This window comes from Rhinoderma darwinii, chromosome 10 (genome assembly GCF_050947455.1).
Source record: "Rhinoderma darwinii isolate aRhiDar2 chromosome 10, aRhiDar2.hap1, whole genome shotgun sequence".
Lineage (NCBI taxonomy): Eukaryota > Metazoa > Chordata > Amphibia > Anura > Rhinodermatidae > Rhinoderma > Rhinoderma darwinii.
The window spans coordinates 50,438,163-50,457,740 of NC_134696.1; the positions used below are offsets into that span (position 1 = coordinate 50,438,163).

The 19,578-nt window shown below is 44.3% G+C and overlaps 2 protein-coding genes across 3 annotated transcripts in view; both read left to right on the top strand.

The window, feature by feature from the left end:
• The window catches only part of TMC4 (transmembrane channel like 4), a 73,208-nt gene extending 68,631 nt beyond the window's left edge, over positions 1–4,577 (top strand). Inside the window, exon 16 of the mRNA XM_075839891.1 lies at positions 2,730–4,577. Coding sequence (XP_075696006.1) covers positions 2,730–2,771 — 42 coding nt within the window. The 3' untranslated portion in view covers positions 2,772–4,577. The remainder of the gene's footprint in view (positions 1–2,729) is intronic.
• Positions 4,578–8,909: 4,332 nt separating this feature from the next.
• On the top strand, positions 8,910–18,883 carry LENG1 (leukocyte receptor cluster member 1). Of its 2 annotated transcripts, XM_075838844.1 has the most exons (5): positions 8,910–9,245; positions 16,631–16,813; positions 16,895–17,157; positions 17,577–17,658; positions 18,436–18,517. In XM_075838844.1, the coding sequence occupies exons 1-5, from the start codon at positions 9,114–9,116 to the stop codon at positions 18,442–18,444; spliced, it is 669 nt and encodes a 222-aa protein (XP_075694959.1). In that variant the 5' UTR covers positions 8,910–9,113; the 3' UTR covers positions 18,445–18,517. The 2 variants fall into 2 exon arrangements, with proteins under 2 accessions (XP_075694959.1, XP_075694958.1); XM_075838843.1 differs by lacking the exon at positions 17,577–17,658 and having other exon boundaries at positions 18,436–18,883.
• Positions 18,884–19,578: the final 695 nt, after the last annotated feature.

Sequence of the window (19,578 nt, forward strand, 5' to 3'; positions counted from 1 at the left end):
GAAGCCCAATAATCATATGTAAAACTCTGCCCACAAGGCAGGGACCCTATATAGGCCATGTTATATAAAAAAAAATAACCACCAGGATAGGGTTTTTTTTTTTAGGTGTTTAAAACTTTTTATGCAAAAAAAAAGATGCAAAAATTACTTAAAAAAGAAAGTTAGACCCATTTGTCCAATACAAGCGAAAAATAAAAAAAATTGCTATGGTCATTCAAGTTGTCCAACGAATTAATAATACATTTCCTTGTTAGTCCCTGTGTCTACATATTGCTGTTACGCACTTGCGCCCAGGGCCGATACTAGCTTCTTTGCTGCCTGAGGCGAAAATTTTAATGGCGCCCCGCCCCCGGCTGTTCTACATCACTAGCAGCTTCACACAAAAAAAAATCCCCAAAACATCATACCACCCATCATCTCGCTGCAGATCATACAGTGACTACATTACTGATTAGAGGCAGAATAAACATTTACATTAAGTGACTCACTGGTGAGTTGTTCTTTTTCTCTTTTCGTCTCCATCCAGTCCAGACCTCTATGATGACTTCTCCCGGCCACAGACCAGTTCAGCAGTTTTCCACTCAGCTGTTTTCAGTTTCTCACTTTTCAAACATTTCTGCACCTATAAACGAAGATACAATTCTTATGGTGCTACACACTACGTCCCTAAATATAATAGCGCCATACACTGCACCTCTAATTATAATAACACTGTGTCCCTGATTATAATAGCACCATAAACTGGGTCCCATACACACACACACACACACACACACAGTGCCCCCGGTAGATAGTGCCCCCATAGCGACCCCTGTAGATACTGCCCCCCCATGTAGCCACCTGTAGACAGTGCCCCACATAGAGCCACCTGTAGATACTGCCCCACATAGAGCCCCCTGTAAATACTGCCCCCCATAGAGTCCCTGTAGCTAGTGCTCCACATATAGCCCATGTAGATAGTGCTCCACATATAGCCCCACCCCCTGTAGATAGTGCTCCACATATAGCCCCCTCATACAGCCCTACCCCCTGTAGATAGTGCTGCACATACAGCCCTACCCTTTGTAGATAGTGCTGCACATGTAGCCCCCACATACAGCCCCTCACCCTGTAGATAGTGCGCCACATATAGCCCCCACATACAGTCCTATCCCCCTGTAGATAGTGCTGCACATATAGCACCCACACACAGCCCTACCCCCCTGTAGATAGTGCTGCACATATAGCCCCCCACATACAGCCCTACCCCCTGTAGATAGTGCTGCACATATAGCCCACACATACAGCCCTACCTCCTGTAGATAGTGCTGCACATGTAGCCCCCACATACAGCCCTACACCCTGTAGATAGTGCTGCACATATAGCCCCCCACATACAGACCTACCCCCTGTAGATAGTGCTGCACATATAGCCCCCACATACAGCCCTACCCCCTGTAGATAGTGCTGCACATGTAGCCCCCACATACAGCCCTACACCCTGTAGATAGTGCTGCACATATAGCCCCCCACATACAGACCTACCCCCCTGTAGATAGTGCTGCACATATAGCCCCCCACATACAGATCTACCCCCTGTAGATAGTGCTGCACATATAGCCCCCACATACAGCCCTACCCCCTGTAGATAGTGCTGCACATGTAGCCCCCACATACAGCCCTACACCCTGTAGATAGTGCTGCACATATAGCCCCCCACATACAGACCTAACCCCTGTAGATAGTGCTGCACATATAGCCCCTCACATACAGACCTACCTCCCTGTAGATAGTGCTGAACATATAGCCCCTCACGCTTTTAGCAAAAAAAAAAACTTGACAAAATCACCTAAACCCGTTCCTGTGCCATCTTCTTGCAATGCAGGTCTGCTGGGGCTGAACGAGGCGGCGCTGCGTGTCAGGGCAACTCACTCTGCCCGGCCGACAGTGCCTTTCAACGTTGCAAAATTGAAAAGAGCTGATTGGCAGGCTGCCTTGCCCTGTCATTTAACAACACAAGTGGCGCGACATTGCGCCGCTTACGTCAGTGAAAGGCGCTGAATAGCGGGGCACGGAACGTGTCCCGCCATTCAGCGCTTATGAATGTAATTGTACCTGTTTCCTATAGATGCAGGTACAATTATAGTGCAGGAGGGGCTGGCGGCGGCTGGTTGCGATGCGGATGCGGCCATGCTTGCGCCCCAGTATTCTTTTGATTTCCTCTCAGAACGTCCACCTAATGTGTTCATTGTGGGACAACCTCTTTAAGGGTATGTTCACACGGCTTATTTACGGACGTAATTCGGGCGTTTTACGCCTCGATTTACGTCCGAAAATGCGCCTCGATAGCGTTGGCAAACATCTGCCCATTCATTAGAATGGGTCTTACGATGTTCTGTGCACACAGTCATTTTTTTTTACGCCCCGCTGTCAAAAGGCAGGGCGTAAAAAAGACGCCCGCGTCAAAGAAGTGCCTTGACACTTCTTCAGACGTAAATGGAGCCGTTTTCCATTGACTCCATGGAAAAACAGCTCCATTTACATCCGTAAAGGACGCAGCGAAATAGCGCCTCAACATGCCATGACGGCTGAAATTACGGAGCTGTTTTCTCCTGAAAACAGCCCCGTAATTTCAGCCGTTACGGACGCTGCCGTGAGAACATACCCTAAGGCTTAAAATAGCCCAGATATCAAGGTTTAATACAGCTTCCCCACTATTACCATATTAATACTATGTTTTTTTATTCTAGGAAAGAAGTAGAAAGATATTTCTTAATCAGGCTTACCAGTAAATACAGATTCAAGAACATCAAACCGGATAATCACAAGTTCAAGCCCTCTGAAGTGGATGCTGTTTTCCAGCGAGTCTTTCCCATATAGAATAGAACACGGATAAAAGTCATATGTTTTACATTAATTAAACAAAAGAAGTCTCACAGGACACAACAATGTAAGGTGGGATACAAATCTCAACCACCTAAAGTTTTGCGGAGATACGGACTCCAAGCAATATCATATAAACACGAGAAAAAAAGAGTCCAAAGTATCAGGATATTTAAAGAAGTGCAAAAATATTTATTAAATAACACATGAGAATCTAAAACACAATGTATAACTAGATCATCATCAATAGAAGTATATTTTGATAAAAAGTTTGATACAGGCAATGCATGACAAATGAAATTTCAATACAAGTAATGTATGATGTTAATGGGATCACTCTTAAAAAACAAACTCATGTGAGTGAAGAAAGTGAAAGTAAAATATAAGTAATTCCTGTCAAAAAAGCTTATAGAGTGTCCTAATTTTGACTACAACTTGAAACAATCATCGTCAATTGCTTACCCATAATCAGTGGTGTAGTGGTATGACCCAGTAGGTAAAGTGATGCCCCAATGCGCTGTATGATGACAGCCGGGCTCCTGCTACAACGGTAGCGATCGAAGTTTACTTTGATCGCGGCCGTTTAACCCGTTAAATGCTGCGGTCAGTATCGACAGCGGCATTTAACTTGTTTACAGAGGGAGGGAGCTCTCTCTTACCCATCAGCGGCCCGCAAATGCAATCGCGGGCCTCCGATAAGGTGTCATGGCAGGCGGGGGCCTGATAAAGGCCCCCAGGCCTGCCCTTGCTATATGTCAATTAGAACGTGCCAGAGATTTACACTGACAGGCAATAATGCTCTGGTATACTAAGTATACCAAAGAATTATAGCAGCGATCTAGAAACCGCATTGTGAAGTCCCCTAGTGGGACGGAAAAAATAAGTAATTCATGTTAAATAAAAATGATTAATAAAAATTACAGTAAAAAAATAAAACCATTTTTTTCCATAAAAAGCGTTTTTAATTAGTAAAAGTGTAAAAAAATAAATAAAAGTGCACATATATGGTATCGCTGCGACCGTAATGACTCAAACAATAAAGCTAACATGTAATTTAAACCGCAGGGTGAATGCCATAAAAAAAATAAAAAAAACAACGGCAAAATTGAATTTTTTTCCATTGCCCCCCAAAAAAGTCATAATAAAAGTTTATCAATAAGTCCCATGTACCCCAAAACTGTACCAATCAAAATTACGGCTCTTGGAAAGCGACGATGCACAGACAAATAATTTTAGTTCAAAAAAATTTTTATTGTGCAAACATCGTAAAACATAAAAAAAACTATACATATGTGGTATCGCCGTAATCGTACCAACCCATAGAATAAAAGTAACATGTTATTTACGTCGCACAGTGAACTGCGTGAATTTAAAACGCATAGAACAATGGTGGAATTTCAGTTCTTTTTCTATTCCCCCCCAAAAAAAAAAAAAAAAAGTTAATCCCAAAAATTATATTTACCCCAAAATGGTGCCATTATAAAATAACAACTAATCTTGCAAAAAACAAGTCCTCATACAGCTATGTTGACGTTGAAATAAACATTTTTATAGCGTTTTGAATGCAACTACGGGAAACGAAAAAAAAATTGCTTGGTTATTAGGGCCTAAAATAGGCTGGTCACTAAGGAGTTAACAATAAATGAGAAACAATTTAATTATCTTTTATATTATGAATCATTTTGTCATTTGATATAAAATGGCATAATTTTTAATGACTAATAATTATACAGTAAAATATTTTTTATCTATGTTTTATTTTTCAAATAAAAAAAGAAATTAAAAAAGTTGTACATTTTATTGAACTAAACACAGGAATCCCGCTGCAGAGATGGGGGATCATGGCTGCACGAGCCGGGCTATTTGTTTATATCCAGTGCATCTACAAAGAAATGTATATACAGGATGGAATCAACAAAAGGGCCTGTATATTTGTATATGAAAAAAAGTTTTATGGGGGCAGCAAGAGCCATTACTTTCACAGTAGGTATTTATGGACTACTTTCATCCTGCTCAAAGATCCTTGGCAAAGAAGTTAAAGGGGTTTTCCCACAAGGGACATTTATGACATATCCATGGGATATGTCATAAATGTCAGATAGATGCGGGTCCCACCTCTGGGACCTGCACCTATCTCTAGAATGGGGCCCCCTAAACCCCGTTCTAGCTTTGTCTGCTATTGCTGACTCCCGGCCACTTCCTGACTTTATGGTCGGGAGTTACGGAAACTGCGTAGCTCGCTGAGCTACGCTGTTTCTGTAACTACCATTCAGTTCTATGGGGCTTACGAAAACAGCGTAGATCAGCAGTTTTCATCTTCATGGTCGGAAATCAGCCGACACACAGAGGTAAAACGGGGTTGTGCCCCGTTCTAGAGATAGGTGCGAGTCCCAGAGGTGGGACCCGCATCTATCTGACATTTCCTGTGGATATGTCATAAATGTCCCTCGTGGGAAAACCCCTTTAAAAGGGTTTTCCAGACAATAAAAAATTGACGGCCTATCCTCAGGATTGGCCATCAATAGCTGATGGGTCGGGGTCTGACTCCGGGGACCCCCGCAGATCAGCTGTTTTGAAGGGGCTGCAGTGCTCATACGCGCGCTGCTTCCCCTTCATTTCTTCTTGCTCCCTGTGAATCTTTGACACACATCTAGCGGCGATTCACAGGTATTGCAGTCTTTTCTCCTATTGAAGTGAATGGGAGAAGAAGGCTGCAATATCTGTAAATCACTGCTAAATGCTTGTTGAAGATTCACAGGGAGCAAGAAGAAATATAGGGGAAGAAGCGCGCGTACGAGCACTGCAGCCCCTTCAAAACAGCTGATCGGCAGTGGCCACGGGAGTCGGACCCATCAGCTAGAATAGGCCATCGATTTTTTTGGGCTCGAAAACCCCCTTAAAAAATATTGCATAATGGAGACAAAAAATGGGACATATCCGGCGCTCCCCTAGGGTAATAACGTTTGGACCGTGGGTGCAATGGTGAATTGGTGATAGATAAAGGCTCACCTGATGAGGTTGTGCTGGGTGGTCGGCACAACTCAACTTTTTCACATATCGGATCCCAAGAATCAAATCCGTCATCGCAAATTGTGCAGCATCTCACCAACGGGAGTGCCCCGCATAGGAGCTTTATTTCCTTTTTTCTCTATTCTACCTTAACAAATCTTGGCCAGAATATAGCGCTGAGTAAGAATTGCGCAATACCATACCCCCCTAACCCCAAAAATGTCAGGGGTTCCGCTATGGTAATAGAGTTGGTGTTATACAGTAAAGTGACAGCCAGCTCCCTGTGTGGATGGTGTGATATGAACCTGCTGCCCATTTTTCTGATTAGAACAGATAATAAGGATCAATTTGCATGCAGTTTATGGCACGACACTTTTACACTTTTTTTTGTTTTGCGCAATTGCGGTCTTTTATTGTATCTACTTAAAATTGAAACTAAAAATGTGAAAAAAATCCATGTAAATACACATATTTTGTAATTATTTTTTTCGCGCTGTGGTAATGGTGCGACAAACTTCCACATGCCCTAACAGGGTCTGTAACCTGTGCGTCTACAGCTGTTACGGAAGTACAACCAAGTGTCCGGTTTTTCAGTGGAATAGGCCCAGATTACTGGCAGTGTACAATGACGTGACGCTGCTGTCACAGATCACATAGGCTGGGCAGACATTCTCCTGTACAGATCTGCAGTTACAAGTGCACGGGAGACAGCAGCAGTGTGAAGAGAAATAGAAATGTTCTTACTGGGGGGACTGTGGCTCATACTGGGAGGACTGTGGCTCTTACTGGGGGGACTGAGGCTCTTACTGGGGGGGACTGCAACTCTTACTGGGAGGAGTGAGGCTCTTACTGGGAGGACTGCAGTTCTTACTGGGAGGAGTGCGGCTCTTAATGTGGGGACTTCAGCTCTTACTGGGAGGACTGCAGCTTTTACTGGGAGGACTGCAGTTCTTACTAGGAGGAGTGCGGCTCTTACTGTGTGGACTTCAAGAGGCTCTGTCACCAGATTTTGCAACCCCTATCTGCTATTGCAGCAGATCGGCGCTGCAATGTAGATTACAGTAACGTTTTTATTTTTAAAAAACGAGCAATTTTGGCCAAGTTATGACCATTTTTGTAGTTATGCAAATGAGGCTTGCAAAAGTCCAAGTGGGCGTGTTTAAAAGTAAAAGTCCAAGTGGGCGTGTATTATGTGCGTACATCGGGGCGTTTTTAATACTTTTACTAGCTGGGCGTTCTGATGAGAAGTATCATCCACTTCTCTTCAGAACGCCCAGCTTCTGCCAGATCACGCTGTGACGTCACTCACAGGTCCTGCATCGTGTCGGACGAGCGAGGACACATCGGCACCAGAGGCTACAGTTGATTCTGCAGCAGCATCGGCGTTAGCAGGTAAGTCGATGTAGCTACTTACCTGCAAACGCCGATGCTGCTGCAGAATCAACTGTAGCCTCTGGTGCCGATGTGGCCGTCACGATGCAGGACCTGTGAGTGACGTCACAGATCTGCACTGTCAGAAGCTGGGCGTTCTGAAGAGAAGTGGATGATACTTCTCGTCAGAACGCCCAGCTAGTAAAAGTATTAAAAACGCCCCGATGTACGCACATAATACACGCCCACTTGGACTTTTACTTTTAAACACGCCCACTTGGACTTTTGCAAGCCTCATTTGCATAACTACAAAAATGGTCATAACTTGGCCAAAAATGCTCGTTTTTTAAAAATAAAAACGTTACTGTAATCTACATTGCAGCGCCGATCTGCTGCAATAGCAGATAGGGGCTGCAAAATCTGGTGACAGAGCCTCTTTCAGCTCTTACTGGGGGGACTGCAACACTTACTGGGAGGACTGTGACTCAGGGTATGTTCACACAGAGTTTTTTGCAGGCTGAAAATTCTGCCTCAAAATTCAGTCTAGAATTTTGAGGCAGATTTTGATCTGCCTGCACGCCGTTTGCCGAATTGCTTGTCATTTTTCGCCCGCGGCCATTGAGCGCCGCGGGCAAAAACGCAGCGAAACACGCTTTCTGTACCTCCCATAGATGTCAATGGGAGGTCAGAGACGTGAACGCGTTTTTTTCTGCGTTTTCGGACGTTTTTTGGTGCGTTTTCCGATGCGACTTCCGCATAAAAAAACTCAGTGTGAACAGGGCCTATGTATGTTCACACACTAAAAAGTGTCTGAAAATACGGTGTTGTTTTCAAGGGAAAACTGCTCCTGATTTTCAGCCGTTTTTTAATCAAACTCACGATTTCGCTGCGTTTTTTACGGCCGTTTTTGGAGCTGTTTTTCTATAGTCAATGGAAAATGGCTCAAAAAATGGCTCAAAAAGTGACATGCACTTTTTCGCAGGCGTTTTTAAAAACGGCCGTGGAAAGAAACAGCCTGTCGGTACAGAATGCCGTTTTTTCCATTGAAATCAATGGGCAGATGTTTAGAGACGTTCTGCTTCCGATTTTTTGGCTGTATTTGGCTCGAGTGTTTTGCAGGCAGGATGAGTTGAATGTATGTTGGTGCCAAAGCAGAGACCTCTGGAGACAAGTCATTTAAATGGTCTCTCTGTGCGCTCCTATGAAAGTTTTCATGCCCAGAACCACTTTGTGTCTTCTGATTTCCCTATGTGGTGCTTGGGTTTATAGCTCATGTGTAACGTCGGCGGATGCAGGTTATTTAGCCCTTGTATATGAGTTGCCATTGAGCCTGATGCCCATTTTCTGCATTGCTCAATGCTGATGATGTTTTCTTTATTTTTACAGAACCGGCTTCATTTTTATGTTTCCATTTAAATCCGTTGTTCCTGACAGTTGTTTGACAAATAATTCTAATTATTTTTTTTGTGCTAATAAAAAAAACGGCATAAACACCGAGCACCCCCATGAATGATAGCATAACACGGGCCGACCGCCGGTCATGTGACTAATCCCGGGCAAATAACATTGCCAAACCAAACATGGCCGACACAGGAATTCGAAATGACGACTTCCACCCACGTGACACCATGCGGTCACATGATTTTACTAATTTGCCAATAGAAACAAGGCGCATATTTATGACGTCAGCCAGTCAATAACTTAGTTGATAAGGAATACACAAGGGCTAGAAGATTGTAATAGGTGTCGCTGTACGGACTCGGAGCTGTGGGAAATCGGTGGCAGGGAAGCCCACATCGTCATTGTAGTAGGAAGGAGAAAGGGGCGGGATTTGTCATTGATTGACAGATTGTTAAACACGTGTTTTGAGGATGAATATCTTGCCTAAGAAGAGCTGGCATGTGCGCAATAAGGACAACATTGCGCGGGTGCGGAAAGATGAGGCGCAGGCAGAAGAGGAGGAGCGACAGCGCAGGAAGAGGGCGGAGCTAGCGGAGCAAGAGGTAGGCAGAAATTAGGCACCTTGGTATTCATGGGGTTTACTGTTGGATCCTCACCCTGATCCTAATTGTTAAAGCTGAACGCTATGGGACTGTACCCCCCCCCCCCCCAAAAAAAAAAGTGGCACCCATAAACCGTATCTCTATAAGCAGTGATACCTGTGTATTAGTGCGGTTATCCAGTTTCCCCTTTATAAAAAGTCAGCAGCAATAACCATCTGTCGCTATAAGAAATGGCGGGCGAGCAGGGGCGATGAAATGCAGCACTAATTCATATCAATGGTCCGTCCTTGTAATGTGCGCACGTATCCCAACAAGTATTGTAAAGGGGGACAATGCCTGAAGCGCGAAGCACGGTGCAGCAATTTTGTTTAACATTAAGCCGTGCCTCTAACCCCCTGCCCGATTCCTGCCCATGTACACCCAGCTCAACCCACACTGTATAATGCAGAGTACATAGAGTTTCCCCACCGTATAACATCCCCCATAGTACCCCCCACACTAGGGCTGGGCGATTTTGCCCAAAAATAAAATCTAGATTTTTTACAACACTTTTTGGGCGAGTTAAATCCCGATTTTCTGCTGTTTTATCTCACAGTAATACCAAGAGATAATTGACTACATTTTCTTTATATAAATAACTTGAACATATTTCGCTATATTATTGTATGTAACGTCACAACTTTTAACCTCTGCAAATACTTTTTTTTTTTTTAATCATAAATATGATTGGAAAAATGTCTATCTAATTGATTATAACTTCTGTGTTCCCCGGCAGGGAACAGGTTAACAGAATCTATAATCCATTATATACTGAATGCACGAACAGCCAACCCCTGCCCGTCACCACCTCAGCCGGTCTCCGACACTGCAGGCGAGAGCAGTGTAAATTGCAGCAGGGCCAGGCGAGGGCATTCTGGGGTGAGATTACGATATAGTGTCTGAAGTCTGAGCGGGACCCTGTGCTGTACCGGCCCCACCATGGGGTTTTAAATAACATTAAGACCGGATTCACACGACCGTGATTGGACAGTGAAAAACGGTCCGTGTGCCAACAGGATTTCGCGGCCCGATCACGGTGCATGTGAACGGGACTCCTGGCATCAGTCATTTATGTTACAGCCGCACGACAGTGAAAAAGATGGCCATTAAAAACGGATCAATTGTCAGTATCTCATGTCCATTTTGCATCAGTGTCTCCAAATTCTCTTCCATTTCCAGTCCGTCTGTCCGGTTTTCATGGCCGTTAAAGAAAACAAAAAAGATGAATTTAATTTGTCAGGGTTTTTTGTCCCAATCCCCTGAAAACACCACAGTGCCCATGTATATAGTGCCGTAATGTCCCTGTAGATAGTGACCACATATAGTGCCACACTGCCCACATATAGTGAGATAGGGCTACAGTGCCCATGTAGATAGTGCCTACATATAGTGCCACAGTGCCCACATGTAATGATAGTGCCAACCCCAATATAGTGCCACACACCCTAGTATATCGCAGTACCCCCCCCCCCCCTAGTATATTGCAGCACCCCCTCGCTTGCCTATCGCAGCCCCCCTCTCTTGTAGATCGCAAACAGCCTCCTTCCCTTGCAGATCGCGCCGCTGTAGCTCCCACTAGGAGCTGAATCCCTGGCCAGAGGTTGCCGACAATTTGGCTGGGGATTCAGCTCCTAGTGGGAGGGGGGGTTGCGATCTACAAGGGGGGTTGCGGTATGCAAGGGGGTGGTGGTGGGATATACAAGGGAGGTGCCATCTACAGCGGGGCCATGTGGCCGTATACTAGGAGTCTCTGCTTCCCCACGGACCTACTGTTCCGTACTGTAACATTTTGTTCCCTACAGAGCAGCAGTTCCATGGAGAAGCAGAGACAGGACGGGGCAGGCCAGGCAGAGACGAGGTGGCGGGTGGAGCTTCCCCTTGCAGCTCGGCACGACTACAGAATCGATTCAACTATTCTGTTAAAAAAACAGTTTTGTGAGAGCCCTTGAGGGCGAATGAATCTAATTAATTTTATTAATCGCCCAGCCCTACACAACACACAATATAAAGCTTCCATAGTACCCCCCATACACAATATAAAGCTTCCATAGTACCCCCCCACACAATATAAAGCTTCCATAGTACCCCCCACACAATATAAAGCTTCCATAGTACCCCCACACAATATAACGCTTCCATAGTACCCCCACACACAATATAAAGCTTCCATAGTACCCCCACACACAATATAAAGCTTCCATAGTACCCCCACACACAATATAAAGCTTCCATAGTACCCCCACACACAATATAAAGCTTCCATAGTACCCCCCACACAATATAAAGCTTCCATAGTACCCCCCCACACAATATAAAGCTTCCATAGTACCCCCCACACAATATAAAGCTTCCATAGTACCCCCACACACAATATAAAGCTTCCATAGTACCCCCACACACAATATAAAGCTTCCATAGTACCCCCACACACAATATAAAGCTTCCATAGTACCCCCACACACAATATAACGCTTCCATAGTACCCCCCACACAATATAAAGCTTCCATAGTACCCCCACACACAATATAAAGCTTCCATAGTACCCCCACACACAATATAAAGCTTCCATAGTACCCCCACACACAATATAAAGCTTCCATAGTACCCCCCACACACAATATAAAGCTTCCATAGTACCCCCACACACAATATAAAGCTTCCATAGAACCCCCACACACAATATAAAGCTTCCATAGTACCCCCACACACAATATAAAGCTTCCATAGTACCCCCCACACAATATAAAGCTTCCATAGTACCCCCCACACAATATAAAGCTTCCATAGTACCCCCACACACAATATAAAGCTTCCATAGTACCCCCACACACAATATAAAGCTTCCATAGTACCCCCCACACAATATAAAGCTTCCATAGTACCCCCACACACAATATAAAGCTTCCATAGTACCCCCCACACAATATAAAGCTTCCATAGTACCCCCACACACAATATAAAGCTTCCATAGTACCCCCCACACAATATAAAGCTTCCATAGTACCCCCACACAATATAAAGCTTCCATAGTACCCCCCACACACAATATAAAGCTTCCATAGTACCCCCCACACAATATAAAGCTTCCATAGTACCCCCCACACAATATAAAGCTTCCATAGTACCCCCACACACAATATAAAGCTTCCATAGTACCCCCCACACACAATATAAAGCTTCCATAGTACCCCCCACACACAATATAAAGCTTCCATAGTACCCCCCACACAATATAAAGCTTCCATAGTACCCCCCACACGCAATATAAAGCTTCCATAGTACCCCCACACACAATATAAAGCTTCCATAGTACCCCCCACACGCAATATAAAGCTTCCATAGTACCCCCCACACAATATAAAGCTTCCATAGTACCCCCCACACACAATATAAAGCTTCCATAGTACCCCCACACGCAATATAAAGCTTCCATAGTACCCCCCACACGCAATATAAAGCTTCCATAGTACCCCCACACACAATATAAAGCTTCCATAGTACCCCCCACACGCAATATAAAGCTTCCATAGTACCCCCCACACAATATAAAGCTTCCATAGTACCCCCCACACACAATATAAAGCTTCCATAGTACCCCCACACGCAATATAAAGCTTCCATAGTACCCCCACACACAATATAAAGCTTCCATAGTACCCCCCACACACAATATAAAGCTTCCATAGTACCCCCCACACGCAATATAAAGCTTCCATAGTACCCCCCACACGCAATATAAAGCTTCCATAGTACCCCCCACACAATATAAAGCTTCCATAGTACCCCCCACACAATATAAAGCTTCCATAGTACCCCCACACACAATATAAAGCTTCCATAGTACCCCCCACACACAATATAAAGCTTCCATAGTACCCCCACACACAATATAAAGCTTCCATAGTACCCCCCACACACAATATAAAGCTTCCATAGTACCCCCCACACAATATAAAGCTTCCATAGTACCCCCACACACAATATAAAGCTTCCATAGTACCCCCCACACAATATAAAGCTTCCATAGTACCCCCACACGCAATATAAAGCTTCCATAGTACCCCCACACGCAATATAAAGCTTCCATAGTACCCCCCACACGCAATATAAAGCTTCCATAGTACCCCCACACGCAATATAAAGCTTCCATAGTACCCCCACACACAATATAAAGCTTCCATAGTACCCCCACACGCAATATAAAGCTTCCATAGTACCCCCACACGCAATATAACGCTTCCATAGTACCCCCACACACAATATAAAGCTTCCATAGTACCCCCACACGCAATATAAAGCTTCCATAGAACCCCCACACACAATATAACGCTTCCATAGTACCCCCACACACAATATAACGCTTCCATAGTACCCCCCACACACAATATAACGCTTCCATAGTACCCCCACACACAATATAACGCTTCCATAGTACCCCCACACACAATATAAAGCTTCCATAGTACCCCCACACACAATATAAAGCTTCCATAGTACCCCCCACACAATATAAAGCTTCCATAGTACCCCCCACACAATATAACGCTTCCATAGTACCCCCACACACAATATAACGCTTCCATAGTACCCCCACACACAATATAACGCTTCCATAGTACCCCCACACACAATATAAAGCTTCCATAGTACCCCCACACACAATATAAAGCTTCCATAGTACCCCCACACGCAATATAACGCTTCCATAGTACCCCCACACACAATATAAAGCTTCCATAGTACCCCCACACGCAATATAAAGCTTCCATAGAACCCCCACACACAATATAACGCTTCCATAGTACCCCCACACACAATATAACGCTTCCATAGTACCCCCCACACACAATATAACGCTTCCATAGTACCCCCACACACAATATAACGCTTCCATAGTACCCCCACACACAATATAAAGCTTCCATAGTACCCCCACACACAATATAAAGCTTCCATAGTACCCCCCACACAATATAAAGCTTCCATAGTACCCCCCACACAATATAACGCTTCCATAGTACCCCCACACACAATATAACGCTTCCATAGTACCCCCACACACAATATAACGCTTCCATAGTACCCCCACACACAATATAAAGCTTCCATAGTACCCCCACACACAATATAAAGCTTCCATAGTACCCCCACACACAATATAAAGCTTCCATAGTACCCCCACACACAATATAAAGCTTCCATAGTACCCCCACACACAATATAAAGCTTCCATAGTACCCCCACACACAATATAAAGCTTCCATAGTACCCCCACACACAATATAAAGCTTCCATAGTACCCCCACACACAATATAAAGCTTCCATAGTACCCCCACACACAATATAAAGCTTCCATAGTACCCCCACACACAATATAAAGCTTCCATAGTACCCCCCCACACAATATAAAGCTTCCATAGTACCCCCCACACAATATAAAGCTTCCATAGTACCCCCACACACAATATAAAGCTTCCATAGTACCCCCACACACAATATAACGCTTCCATAGTACCCCCACACACAATATAAAGCTTCCATAGTACCCCCACACACAATATAACGCTTCCATAGTACCCCCACACACAATATAAAGCTTCCATAGTACCCCCACACACAATATAAAGCTTCCATAGTACCCCCACACACAATATAAAGCTTCCATAGTACCCCCACACACAATATAAAGCTTCCATAGTACCCCCGCACACAATATAAAGCTTCCATAGTACCCCCGCACACAATATAAAGCTTCCATAGTACCCCCGCACACAATATAAAGCTTCCATAGTACCCCCACACACAATATAAAGCTTCCATAGTACCCCCACACGCAATATAAAGCTTCCATAGTACCCCCACACGCAATATAAAGCTTCCATAGTACCCCCACACACAATATAAAGCTTCCATAGTACCCCCACACGCAATATAAAGCTTCCATAGTACCCCCCACACGCAATATAAAGCTTCCATAGTACCCCCACACGCAATATAAAGCTTCCATAGTACCCCCACACGCAATATAAAGCTTCCATAGTACCCCCCACACACAATATAAAGCTTCCATAGTACCCCCCACACACAATATAAAGCTTCCATAGTACCCCCACACACAATATAACGCTTCCATAGTACCCCCACACACAATATAACGCTTCCATAGTACCCCCCACACAATATAACGCTTCCATAGTACCCCCACACACAATATAAAGCTTCCATAGTACCCCCCACACACATTATAAAGCTTCCATAGTACCCCCACACACAATATAAAGCTTCCATAGTACCCCCACACGCAATATAACGCTTCCATAGTACCCCCACACGCAATATAAAGCTTCCATAGTACCCCCACACGCAATATAAAGCTTCCATAGTACCCCCACACGCAATATAAAGCTTCCATTGTACCCCCCACACACAATATAAAGCCCTCGTAGTGCCCCCCACACAGTATAATTCCCCATAGTGCCTAATAAAAGTAAATACCTAACCCTGTTCCCACGGCGAATGGAGGAGATGCCTCTGCAGGTCCTCTAGGAGCAGGCAGGTGTGATAACGTCACTGCATCACGACTGTCTGCGCCAAGTAGCTTATGGCTGGCATTACATAGTGAATGGTGGAGCAGGGAGTTGACGGCTTGCCGCTCCACAGTTAGGTTCAACTGTATCTGCGTCCTGAGGATACAGATGCAGTTGAAACTGGGGCGGTTGGGAGGCATGATGTAGGGAAGCTTTGAATCTTGGTGAGCAAGACATGCACTTAAAGGGTTTGTCCACTTTGGGCAATCCTTTTGTGTTAGAATTGTCCCCCAAAGATAAGTGGGCAACCCCTTTAAGTAGCAGGTCTTTACTTTGTCTAATAGAAGTGGATCCAGAATAAGCGAGCCTCCCCTCCCCTAGTAACTCCTCTGCCATGACAAAGCATTTGAAAAGTTTTTTTAACCATACGACCCCGATAAGCCAGCTGTGCAGTTCTCATACGAAGAAAATGTTGGAATACTTGCATGCTTATATGGAGCCATCACATTCCGCACAGCTTGTTATCACTCCCTGGACCCAGTTCAACCCAGAATCCTAGAGCTGCAGCCGGGCTATCCACTGATCCTCATTCTATACTGTGGAAATCTCTGAGCAGCACCAGGAGGATTCAGCATTAATGATGGTAGAAATGGTGTAACTCTGAGCTCACAGACCTGCACAGAAATACGCTGGATTTTCCCAGATAAGGAATACTGGGACCCTGGCATACTGCTGGTTAGGGTGACCATAATAGCATGGACCTATATGGTATGTGCATTATATGATGTAATTTGTCCATATCCATTTCACATTTCAGGCTCGTACTGATTTTCTACGTAAAAAGGCTCGCCTGTCTCTACCGGAAGCATCCATTGATAGTGCAGCAGTGGTGCGATTGAGCCAAGAGTCTGGGCACATCAATTTCTTTCAAGATGTGGAGGAGGGCAAAGGGACCACCCGAGGAAACAAGGAGTATGAAGAGGAGAAGCGGACGGAGAAGGTCATTTCTGCTGCTCCATTTGACATCTGGTCTTCATTATGGAAAGAAAATGTATTCATTTTTAATTTCTGATTCCTTTAGGAGCGTCAAGAAAAAGCTTTGGGGATTCTGACATACCTGGGACAAAGTGCAGCAGAAGCCCAGACATGTCGCCCCTGGTACCAAGAGGTTCCTGCTAGTCACCAGAAGGAAAAAGATGATACCGCAAAGGATGACAAGCTGAAAAGGATGCTGGATCCCATGAATAAAATGGAAAAATACCTTCAGAAGAAAACTGGTGAAAAAAAGAGGCACTCCGATAAAAAGGAACAAAAGAAAGTGAAAGAGAAAATAAATAAGAAAGAGTATGTGAGAAGATATATATATATATATAATACACCATTTATTGTCTCTCTTCACAAATCCCCAAAACGAAGGGTTAATAGCTTATTTTAGGATAGTGTGTGGAGTCATTTATTTTTTGCCTTTATGACCAAAACACTAGGAGTTCATCCAAAACCGCCAGTGTATGGCACAGATACTGACTAGAACTATGGAGACGTGTATTGGCGCTGTACAGTAAAGATGGCGTTCATTTGCTCCTCAAGCCTTTTTCTATAGAGCTATGATTTCTATACCTTGCACTCATATTAGTGGCTGTACCTGTTCTATACACTAGCAGTTCTGGATAAATGAACGCCTTGTCTTTTTGATGACCGTGCTGTAGTACTATACTGGGTTTCCTGGTTCCTTTCATCTTCCATTTTTTTTCCCAATGCGGTAGTTCTGCAGCTTCAAACCAAAGTGTGTGCGTGTGCGTGTGCGTGCGTCCTCCCCAAGACCAGGTTCTCACTGGCTGGTTTTTGGTAAGTAAAGCCAGAAGTAGAACCTACATAGAGTAAAAGTATAAAGAAAAGAATTGGGATTTTTTTTTATTCATTTTGGACCCTAAAAAAAAACAAAATTACACATTTACCCAATGTGGATTTCTGCCACATTAGGTGAATGGGTTTATCTGTATAGAAAAACTATGGGACAAACTTTTGTGAAGCTTACACTGGTACTGAAAAGTGTAGTCTGCTGCGCTATTTGATGCAGGGAGAAAAAAAAACTATATGCATTGCCGGAATGAAGGTTGCTGGGGGGCCCCGTCCCACCTCTGGAACCCAGACTGCATGTCACCCACTAGAGGAGAGGTGTCTGCACATGCTTGTGGCCCTCTCTACTGAAGATTATGGGAGCTATGGAGATAGACAAGCCAACGACTGCATTAAAATTCAAAAGCGAGCCAACCACATACACATCCACGTCTTGGCCGGATAGGATTGCCGGAGGGCTATTGGGATCTCGGTTGTAATGAGAGGTGTGGCTCCCAGGGATAAGCAATGCAGGCTTTACCCATAAATAGCGCCTTTGGCTATATAGTTATGTGGTTTGTTTGTTTGTTTATTTCTTCAGTTTGTCAATGTGCAGACGTATCCAACTGGAACACAATTGGCTTTATGCTCGAGAGGGGGGGGGGGGGGATGCCTTAAAAAAAAATTCTTCTTTGTCACTGTTTTTAATAAACCCTTGATAATGACACATAGGAGTAATGTACTTGAATGCTCAGATGGGTAACTTCACCGTCTCCCACTACGCAGGACACCTGAGCCATCCATTGAACAACTGAGACAAGAGCGGTTGAAAAGAGAAGCTGCAGAAAGGAGACGTGCTGAAGCTTTGCTGTCTGGCAAAAAGGACCTACCTACCCCAGAGCAGGAGATCGATGATAGAAAGCGACGATACAACTCTCAATTCAACCCTCAGTTGGCACGAAAACCGAAAGTACGAGAAGAACAATGGTGATTTGTGGAAAAACAGACCGTAATCTGTGCCGAATCAGAAGTCCCTCGTTCTGACTGTGGCAAATACCAAACTCCATGTGCATTGGACTATTTGCAGTAGGTTTCTATGTGAAAATCCTCATTAATGGACCTCATGTATGGAGTTTTATTTTCGGGTTATATTTATATAAATTGTTCTCTGTTACTTCTGCTCTCAGAGTTAAAATGCCACAACTGCAGAAATAAAACAAAACCGTGCATCACACCCCACTTGTTATACATTAATTTATTGCTGCCAAATTTATAAACATGAACTTCTAAGTAAAAATTGTAATAAAACTAACACCGCACCTGTAGGGGGAGCCGTCCACCAGCAACCCTATTGCCATGCTAAGCCCCTTTAACCCTGAGCCATATCTCACTACAGGCACAGCACCGCAGCAACAGAGAACCCCATACAGCACCACAAACATGAGAATAGCTCAAAAAGGGAAGAGTATGAAACTCTTACGGACATTTGACGGAACTGTGCGGTCATAGTTGGGGGGGACAGAATAGAGCGAGCTTATGGCTGAACCGGCTCTATACACTGCGGGTGTCAGCTGACACCTCGCCCTAAAGACAAAATGGAGATAACTAATCCCGGCCGTTAATCTCTTAGATGCCACGGCCAACAGTTACCGTGGCATCTTAGCTGTTAGAGGGGGGGCTCCTATGTCCATCCGAGTGACCGCACTCCCGTGATGCAATCGTGGGGTGCACATTGTTTTCATGGGTCTGCCATCTTGGTGCTTCCATTAAGCCATACATAATTATCTCTTGTTCAAGTTCCCTAGGGAGACTAAAAACATTTTTTAAAACTGTTAATTTATAGTTAAAGGAGTTATCCCAGAATTAATGAAAGAAAAGAAAATGAGACATAATGTAGTGCAGGACAATCTCTTTCTAGCAAAGCTAGAA

Coding starts and splice junctions, on each gene's coding strand:
- LENG1 (XM_075838843.1), top strand. CDS start 9,114: ATGAATATCTTGCCTAAGAAGAGCTGGCATGTGCGCAATAAGGACAAC. Junction 9,246..16,630: donor CGGAGCTAGCGGAGCAAGAG/GTAGGCAGAAAT, acceptor TTCACATTTCAG/GCTCGTACTGATTTTCTACG. Junction 16,814..16,894: donor AGGAGAAGCGGACGGAGAAG/GTCATTTCTGCT, acceptor TGATTCCTTTAG/GAGCGTCAAGAAAAAGCTTT.